At 39.1% G+C, this 9842-nt stretch overlaps 2 protein-coding genes across 2 annotated transcripts; one reads left to right on the top strand and one right to left on the bottom strand.

Annotated features, from left to right (window-relative positions):
• The first annotated feature begins 1215 nt into the window (after positions 1-1215).
• On the top strand, positions 1216-2706 carry LOC113307605 (fruit bromelain-like). Its single transcript, XM_026556056.1, has 3 exons — positions 1216-1387; positions 1565-1817; positions 2364-2706. Exons 1-3 carry the CDS (start codon positions 1270-1272, stop codon positions 2464-2466), a joined length of 474 nt encoding a protein of 157 aa, XP_026411841.1. The 5' UTR covers positions 1216-1269; the 3' UTR covers positions 2467-2706.
• A 711-nt stretch (positions 2707-3417) lies between these two features.
• Positions 3418-6968, bottom strand: LOC113307604 (FT-interacting protein 1-like). Its single transcript, XM_026556055.1, has 3 exons — positions 6796-6968; positions 6514-6622; positions 3418-6416 (listed from the first exon to the last, which is right to left on the bottom strand). The coding sequence occupies exon 3, from the start codon at positions 6040-6042 to the stop codon at positions 3724-3726; it is 2319 nt and encodes a 772-aa protein (XP_026411840.1). The 5' UTR covers positions 6043-6416; positions 6514-6622; positions 6796-6968; the 3' UTR covers positions 3418-3723.
• Between the last annotated feature and the right edge of the window lie 2874 nt (positions 6969-9842).

Here is a 9842-nt window from a genome sequence, read left to right as displayed (position 1 = left end):
AAATCGACAACAATCGGGAGTTTAAAACAATTACTAACCTACCGAATATGGGTAATAACCGAAAACCCTAAAAAATAAAAATCATGGATTCGACGAATTGAAGCAATATAAAGCAAATTAATGGTAGAATCTTACCTAATAGGCGCTATTTCAAGTTGCTGGAGAGTTTGGCTTTGAGTATCGCCTACATCAGGGGTCGCATCTTCTTCGCGTTCTTCGGGTTCGTGAGTTAAAACCTCTTTATTACGGGCATGCAATCCAATGTTTGGATCCTTACCGCGACAAACGTTTTTGGTTTTAGATTTCTGGGGTTCCTTTTCTTCATCTTTATAGAGAATAATCGACGATGATTCGATTCGACGATTAACGATGTATAGCGAGGAGAGGGGAAGAGTTTTCCTCTCTGCAATCGGAAGGAAAGAGGAGAAGAGGAGTTGAAGTTGAAGTTGAAAAGAAATGAAATGAAATGAATTCAGGTTGACTTTGGTTTTATCTGTCAAACAGTTAATAATCGGTAGGCATTACCACATCATAAGCTACCGATTGTTGAGTATCCCAAAATCGTTAGGGTTTGTTACTTATATACCTACCGATTATAGGAAGCCCCAAATCGAACCACTGCCAAATTCCATAGGTTTCGAGGGTACATAGCCGACCATAACCATTTGGTTCGTGTTTTGGATGTAGTCATAATCGGAAGGTATATGGATTACATAAACTTCCGATTATAGGTTGCCCCAAAATAAGTTTTCTTATAAAATCCTTCATTTAATGAATTTGAAATCTACCATAATCGGGAGGTATTGTTACTCGTAGCTTTCCGATTATGGGAAGCCCAAATCGTTAGCTTAGACAGGTTTTAATTCGTCCGATTATATAGGGGCCCCAAATTTCATCATTGCAAAAATCTAAAGATTTATAATTTCTATACTCGGTAGTCTCTTGAGGATCTTGTTACTCCCGATTGTTATAGAAGCCAGATACGAGTTTGGCACATAAACGAACTTAATCGGTAGTGTAATCTAGTTAATAACATTCCGATTAGGTATTTACAATCGGGTACAATATAGCTTCCGATTATGTAAGGGCATTAACGTATTCTCCGCGTTTTTGGACATCCCTTAACGTAGTGTATAGGTTGGGAATAAAAAAATCGCCCCTAATTTGTTTTGGGTCGCCCCTAAAAATGCGAGTATCATTAATCGTCATATTCATGGGGATTGAAGATTGTATTTGTTACTTTTGATCCCTTGTAGGGTTTTCTTAGAGATGAACAAGCTCAAGGGTATCGTTGCTACTCTTTATCGGCCATCGTCATTCAATCGTGCTACATCAATGAGCTTCAGCTCGGGCGCAAATTGTAACTCTGGTAAATCAACAATTCTAGGTAATAATGAAATTGGGTATTGAGTATTTAATTTGTTTTGTTGCTCAAATTGACATTTTCAAGTTTCAACCTGGTTGCTGCTTAAATTAGTACTACTCCCGTTATTAGTTATTGCTCCGAGTTTACTATTCCTTATTCTGTTGACAATGTATCTCACAGCTAGCTGTTGTTTTCCAGGAAGGATACAAGTGACAGACAAGGATTTGGAATCCGAAGAGAATCTGATGGATTTGTACGAAAGGTGGATGAGACACTACGGGAAAATAAGAACTGACATCGACGAGAAGAATAGACGCTTTCAAACTTTTAAAAAGAAAGTAATGGATATGAATTTGGAACGTCATTGTATCCTTGGTATGTTTTCTGATACTAGCAGGGAAGAGTATCCTAATTGGCGGGGATGCAAGCTCCCCAGTGTCGAAGCTGAGAGGTAATTGAGGTTGCTTTATCAGTTCCATCAATCTGCGTCTGAACATGTTATTTGCTTCTGTGAACATATTAAGAGACTAACTGGCATAACCACAGTAGTTGCTATGAGGTTCTACAAGTTCTTTGTTTCGTGTCCATCTCCCAACACTCTAGATAAAATTGGTAGCATGCACAGGCCATCCAGTTAAATCCTCACAAATTATACAGTATGTTTTTAGGCTCAATAATTTGTCTGCAGGTTAATCACCCATGTGCCAATTCTTAAATTGCAAGTATATTAGGTCTACTCACCCTCATCCCTTTAAACATACCAACTGTAGTCCTACAAATCTGTAATATTATAACATCTCTCCAAATCATCATAGTATGCAGAAAAATAAATTAAACACCTGAGAAAAATGTGAAACACCTCACTGGGGTTGTTTGCATCACACCTTAGTTAAGTCGCAGTGAGGGATTTGAACCTTGTCTCTTCTGATGCTTTATATCAACACTCGGGGAAGTGCGGAATTGGACTGACTCATATTTCTTCATTTGGTCAAAACAGTGAAGGGATGAGCTTTGAAGAATGGCGTGCAAGAATGTCAGAGTTTCCACATGAGGAAACTTATGAAGAGATGGAGCGACGGTTGCTTGGCCGAGTTGAGTGATAGTTTATGAATCTATTAGCATTACCAGAAGTTCAATGTTATGGAAGACTTCAATATGTAAGTAAGGATTGTATTTAATGGGCCGAACTTTATAGCCTGAGAAGTTTGTGTGAAGCAACTTAGTTTGTCAAGATCGATGCTTTGATTTGGTCATCGCATTGTGAATTGGGTCTATATTTAATGTGGTGGAAATGTAACTATTTATATGTTGGAAAGTGTCTCTTCTGGATTAGGAAATTAGGAATGCCTCTGTTTCTTTACCAAAAGCAAATATAACCGAAGTTTTAATCTCATTGAGACCCTTGCATCCGCTCTCGAAGCACCGGTTAGTCGAGTAATGATAGGTACACAGATAGCTTACAAGTTGCAAATTGCGAAACTTAGTCGATAAACTTAGTAAAACAAGTGACGATAAATTTGGTGTGTTTTGGATTCCAAATCTGCTCCTTCAAGAAATCCACATCTAAATCTCTCTATAGTAAATGACCGAAATGTAGAAACCGGATGATGAAGATGAGTTCTGCCGTTGGTAGCGGCGGTGAAGGTGGTGCTGGCAGTGGTGGTGGTGGTAGCGCTTGTGGTGTGTTACTAGCACCAAACTGAACTTCAAAGCAAAAGAATTTGGCCAAAAATAGAACTTCATAATTGAATTACTAGTACCAAATTCAAGGATTGTTCTGACTCCTCCAGAATCAATCAATGTGCCACAAAATCGACCACATAGATTATTCCAGCGTGAAGCATTAGCAGTTGAGATGGAAGACAGACCAACGGATTCTTATCAAAATACAAAGAATGCTGTCAACCTTTTATCTTACTACAAACCAAAGTTCACAACAACAAGTAACAGTTCACATTTTTAACAGGTCTGATAGTCGGACATTCAAACAATAGAATTACCGAGGAACTGACAGATGAGCTGCCCAAATAACAAGTGAGCTCTCAGTTTAAGAAACTTAAATGTAATGTACTAGCATGGTAAAGTTAGAGGAGCACATTACTCAACCAGAGATAAAAATACACATATATTGACTAATAACAGGAAGATGACTTCACAGGACACACGGTAGCCCTAAGAAATAAAATAAACAAAATGCAGATTTATGATAGTTACTGCAGAGTTTAGGGGAAGAAAAATTACACACCATAGTGAATAAACCATGCTTCATATATTGATGCTTTAGAATTTAACCATCTATTCTGAGGGTCGGAGGCAAAAGAAGACTCACCCATCACAAGGGGTATTTGTAACGCTGTTCATATCATGCTATCTGTTCTCGCAGGCAGTCTGCGGAAGAAGTTGAGCGGCGCTGAAGGAAGCTTGTGGCGGAATCGAGGATGCCTTAATACATAAAAACCTGTAAGAAGAGCCACTACGCGAAATGGAGTAACATAAAGCACAATGGCTGCAATCAAACAGAAAGTGATGAACAAAGTCGAAGCCCTAGGGTCCCTCCAGCTAAGTAGAGACTGGAATCTCTCCCCTTGAGTTGCCAAGTCACCCACAACTGTTTGTATTCTCCCAGCAACACTTCTTAAACGGTCGTATCTCATCCTCACCATGTCAGAAGGCCGAGAAGTAGGAAATGTGTCGAACTCCTCATCCAGTTCATCAGGGTGTACATTCTCTGCATGTGAAAGCCGCGTATCCATGTGAGGGGGATTCCTAGGTCTCCACCGGAAGTACCAAACACCAATCAAGAAAAGGTAGAGAAAGATTGTCGGGAGGATTAACTCAGGATAAAGGACAAGTATTATAAACAGGATGTGAATCAGAACTGTCGTCAGAGGGTTCTTCCAATTGCATATCTGACTAAACCATTTTACCACTGCCACTAGGCTGCTTAACACTCCCATAATTCTGAAGAAATTAGCTCTGCTCCTTCTCATACTCCACATATGTGAATCCACATCCAACATATACTCAACAACCTCCTTCCTCAATGGAGGCTCAGCACGACTAAGTCTTATAGAGACGATTTGACATGCCTGGTGCCTCAAGTTCTCGAGCTGAGTAACCGATAATGGATGAAGATAATGCATTTTTGGTAAGAGTGGCTGCGAGTAAATATGCATCATATTAAGCAAAGAGGAGCATGTGAACCGTACAGCCAGTTGAATTTCACCCATCTTCTTGAGTCCAGAAGGTTGTAAAACCAGAAGCGGATACGAGTGAGTGTAGACCCGGTCAGTTTCAAGTGTAGAAAGTCGAATACGCACTTTTCCAATCCTTGAATCTTTTGCACCCACAGATTTATCTCCTCCTTGTAAATGGCAGTTATCAAACACTCCAATTGTAATCACAGTACATGGGTCAAAAACCTCCCAAGTGTATTGCTCATTCCACTTTGGGGTAGGGCAATCTATAATTGTTCTGGTCCTAATCCACTTCTGCCCATACTTGGCAACACAGTAAGCATCTGTTGTCCCTCGCCCATCTTTCGTCTTCATTGGCAACAATCCATTTGCAGTCAAGATTCCCAACTCAAGTACCCCAATGCTCTGCTTCCACAAAGGTTTTGCTGTGGGCCTAAGATCACTACTGTAGTGAGTTGATTCATCAAGAACATGATAACCACCATCTAAGCAGATCCTCAAATGAAGCCTACTGGCAAATTTATTGTCCTTCTTCTTCTCCCCATCAACAAGAATATGTTTCTCAAGATTAAACCACTTTGTCAGCACTGGTTTATGATCCAACCTCCTAGCCACATTCTGCAAAGGAATCACACACTTACCCAAAACCTCATCCTTGTTTGGTGCCACTCTGTCTTCCACACTCAGAACCAAATGTTCCTCAAATGGTTCAGCTGCTACAAACATCATATCCTCATTCCACATTGGATTTATATTCCGACTCTGAGAAATTTTAGTTCTCAACGCCTGATTTCCAAGTACTGCTTTCACATAAACTTCTGGAAATCTAGTCTTATCAGTAACTAGCAAATCTTGAGCTTCAATCACGTTAACCCTAAGATACCAAAGCTTGGGAGAAAGATATACCTTGGACCGAATATTAGTGACGCCTTCGCCCCCAACAGTCGCTGCATCTGAATGCCATGCTTCTGGGAATGCTTCGTCGGCTTGAGTACCCATCCAAACAGCCAACATGAGTTCACCTCTAACCTTGTCACTCTTTCGATCTTCAAGTCTATACCATTGCGGAGCCAAAGGACTATCAGGTGGAACCCTCTTTGGCACATCATTGAGATCAAACATAACTCTTCCGATAATATCATCTTTTACTAAATCCTTATCTTTCACCAAAACCTCAATAACAGAAGATTGAATCCGTTCTTTCGAAAAAGCAAAAACCTGATTCCATTCAGGATTGGACCTCTTTTCGAAATGGCGAGTCATTCCCTTATAATTACCAAGTTTAACTTCAACATAAGGATCACAACAACCAGTAGCATCCTTTCCTGGTAAATCCTTAGCTTTAACAACTCTAACATACAAATACTGCATTTGTTCAACTAAGTCATAAGTACTGGTGAGTTTATCACCGGTTAGACCTCCACCACCAAGATGTGGTGCAGTCTCTTTTAATGAGAAATCTGGATTTGGACGCTGCATTTTTCAGATTAAAAGGAAGGAACCGGACAGAAAAAACACAGTAATGATTCTTGAACCGTCAAAAACGCTGAAAAAGAAAAAAATGGAGGTTTCAATAATTCTGTTCTTTTGATTGATGAACAGAGACTGTGTGATTTTGAATTTCAAATAAAAACCGAAAAAATATTCCTCAAGATTCGGAAATGAAGTTTTGACTGATTTTGTAACGGTTCCTTTTGAAACTGAAAAAAAATCTCAAAAATCCGAAAAATTCTAAACTATAAAGACAATGAGAATGCTAAAATGAAACTGACAAATAGGAAAATCACAGAGTTGAAAAGGTTAAACCCTGTATTATCTTTTCAGTTGCAGAATCCTCTCTGTGAAATAAAAACCTGGAAGAATAGAAAAACAAAAAAGAAAACAGAACAGTTTCAGAAACTTTTCATGAAAACCTTAGAAAATGAGAGAGAAGAGACGAAAGAAAAATACCTGATATAAAAAACCAGATGATCACCGTCAGCATCCAGAGAGATCTTTGTAACTAAGAAAACCCTTGATCGAGAAGGTTCCTCTTTAGTTTGTTTTGTTCCGACAAATTCTAGCGAGAGATGGAAACAAACAAACAAAAATAAAATGTAAACAAAAGGCAGAGGAGTGAACTTTTTACGAATTCTCTCTCTCCCTCTCTATGGAAAGTACAAAAATATTTTTGATATTTATCTGTTCTCTCTCTGAAGATTCACTCTTGACTATGAGTATGACGACTCTTACCATACTGCGCTGGCTAAACCTCGCTCACATCTCCTGCTTTTTACTGTGAATCGAGGTACTCGTGGTCGGAATATCGCGTATGCCCAACACCAATCTTCGCTCTCCGTCCGGATTCTGTGCGATTCTGTATTGTGAGTTTTTTATTCTTGTTTAGTTTTTGAGACAGTCAGTGAGATATTATTCGGAGTATATTAAGGTTTAGCTTTAATTCACTTTTGTTATTGTTAACTAATTAAGCGGTCCCACGAACATTCTGATCCAATCATGCTTGGAATTCAGCTATTTGTCTGACACTAGTTTGGATCGGTTCTATCGAGTGGACTGGGTCAACACTGTTTCAGGAAAACCTGACACTGTTGGGGGCTGGAGTTAAACTCATTTTGTTATACTGAGTAAACAGTACTTGGCTTTGATCATCGCTAAGTACAGTTCTCGGAAGTGCTGCACTTCCCCGTGGGTTTCCTCATGAGGTGTCAAATTTTCACTTCTTGATCCCCTGGATTGGAACTAGCAGGGGCCCTTTTGTGTGGTATTAGACCACTATTTCCATGACATCTCATGATGGAAGATATTGGTGGACATGAGTGGGGAATAGTTAGTATTTTCGGGTAAATCTTCAACTTGCTAGCTATGCAACAGGCTTTGCCTACATATGACACGTGCAGATGCGGTCTCTCGAATTTGTCATGATTAGTAGATAACTAGTGTGCTCGGTAACTTCTCGGAAAGTTCAGCAGAAAGACCTATTCCAGTGTGATGATTTCTTGGTATTCTCTCAATAATTTGACCAATTTTGAAATTTCCAACGGAGGAGATATTGTGACTGTGTCATTTTTTGATGCACGCAACTTCCAGGATAGACACCTTAATCACTTTTGGATGAAATAATCAATAGGATGGTTGTGGACTAATTAGGAGAAAGGATAAAATAACTAGTGTGCTCGGTAACTTCTCGGAAAGTTCAGCAGAAAGACCTATTCCAGTGTGATGATTTTTGGTATTCTCTCAATAATTTAACCAATTTTGAAATTTCCAACGGAGGAGATATTGTGATTGTGTCATTTTTTGATGCACGCAACTTCCAGGATAGACACCTTAATCACTTTTGGATGAAATAATCAATAGGGGGCTGGAGTTAAACTCATTTTGTTATACTGAGTAAACAGTACTTGGCTTTGATCATCGCTAAGTACAGTTCTCGGAAGTGCTGCACTTCCCCGTTGGTTTCCCCGTGGGTTTCCTCATGAGGTGTCAAATTTTCACCTCTTGATCCCCTGGATTGGAACTAGCAGGGGCCCTTTTGTGTGGTATTAGGCCACTATCTTCATGACATCTCATGATGGAAGATATTGGTGGACATGAGTGGGGAATAGTGTTGGAAACAAAGCACTATAATCAAATTACACAAAGAAACCGCTGAGTCGCGTACTAGGTCGCTATCTTTAAGGTGTTTCGCGACTCTGCCTCTTGATTGTGCTAGCAGTCAGTTTTTTGTCGAAACCCTATGGGATAAAACAGCTTATCTCTTTCGATTTCTCTGCACTGAGAAATCGAATCAATAATAACTCTTTCAACAACACTTGCTCAGAAAAACTTGACGAAATAAAAATAACGTTCTATATCTTTTTTTTCAGAAACCAGTTTTTTTTTTTTTTTTATAATCAAAAAGAATCAATGGAATTAATGGAAAATTAATTTTCGATTAAATGCCAATTAAATTTCTTTGTAACAGCAAAAAAACGGCCGTATTAAAATTTCAACATTAACTGTAATTAATCATGATATAATTATCTTAATACGTTTTGAAAATTTAAGTTAAAAACAACAAAAAAAATTGTTTCTGGATCAGCAGACCTCCCAAGACCCCCAAGGCCCCGCTCCCGGACTAATGTAATATAATATATAGTATAAATAGTATATACCCTAGTGAAATTGTGTGGGGTGGGAATTGAACCCATGCCTATAGTGTGGGAGCTCAAAACAATGCCACCATACTATCTCTCTAACTTTGGCATATTATTACAAAACTATGTTTTTAAATATATACCCCAACAATCCCCCACTTATATTTTAAAACACTGAGCAAGTGCTATACAGTTGTGCATAAGCAAAGGTGCCTTTCGACTTGAACCTCTACATAGTGTTGAACTTTCTAAGTATCAGGTAACTAGAGTGACTCTCGTCTTGAACTCTAACTAATAATAGATTATACAACACACACAACTATATCTTAGAGTAAAGTTCTTAATTTTGCACATTAGGGCCATGTGCTTATCCCTTTCTTAACGAACGATCTAGAGAAATGCCCAAGTTCTCATAGAAGGCGGCCACACCTTCACATTCGTATAGGTGAGTCTATCAAGGATACTCCTGTATATCCCACTCTTAACTTAAGAGCTATAGACATCATTAAGAGTTTAAACACTCAACCTGTTTCCCACTTCAGGATATCATGCTATGGGAATGCATGACTCTATCATATTATTTGTAACTTCGTCTAGTCCCTTTGAACCTATTTCTAGGTTGGGTATCCATTACAAATGACTCAACTTCTCACGGGCAAAAGTCCCATACTTTTAGAGATATTCCATACCTTTTCTCTTGCTAATCCTTTCGTCAAAGTATCAGCTATATTTCCTTCAGACCTTACATGATCTACTCTAACAACACCAGTTGTGAGAAATTCTCTAACTGTGTCGTGCTTTCGACGTATCTGTCGATTCTTACTGTTATTATAACAGTTCTCTACTACTCCGATAGCCGCGGTACTATCGCAGTGGATCAAAGTGGCTGGTATCGGTTTTTCCCATACTGGAATGTCTGATAACAGACTCTTCAGCCATCCTGCTTCTTCACTAGCTGCTGCTAGTGCCATCAATTCAGCCTCCATCGTAGATTGGGCTATAATTGTCTGTTTCTTTGATCTCCAAGATACAGCCCCCCAGCAATAGTAAAAACATATCCACTGGTGGCCTTGGAATCATCTGAAAGAGTATTCCAATTAGCATCGCTAAATCCTTCAAGGACTGCGGGATGCCTCTTATAGT

Source organism: Papaver somniferum, chromosome 9 (assembly GCF_003573695.1).
Source record: "Papaver somniferum cultivar HN1 chromosome 9, ASM357369v1, whole genome shotgun sequence".
NCBI lineage: Eukaryota > Viridiplantae > Streptophyta > Magnoliopsida > Ranunculales > Papaveraceae > Papaver > Papaver somniferum.
Note: the sequence above shows the minus strand (reverse complement) of the source record. Positions and strands in the feature narration are given on the sequence as shown.

Excerpts from the sequence above, each read along its gene's own strand:
- LOC113307605 (XM_026556056.1), top strand. The coding sequence starts at position 1,270 with ATGAACAAGCTCAAGGGTATCGTTGCTACTCTTTATCGGCCATCGTCA. Across the intron at positions 1,388-1,564 it reads TGGTAAATCAACAATTCTAG|GAAGGATACAAGTGACAGAC; the intron begins GTAATAATGAAA and ends GTTGTTTTCCAG. Across the intron at positions 1,818-2,363 it reads CCCAGTGTCGAAGCTGAGAG|TGAAGGGATGAGCTTTGAAG; the intron begins GTAATTGAGGTT and ends TGGTCAAAACAG.
- LOC113307604 (XM_026556055.1), bottom strand. The coding sequence starts at position 6,042 with ATGCAGCGTCCAAATCCAGATTTCTCATTAAAAGAGACTGCACCACAT.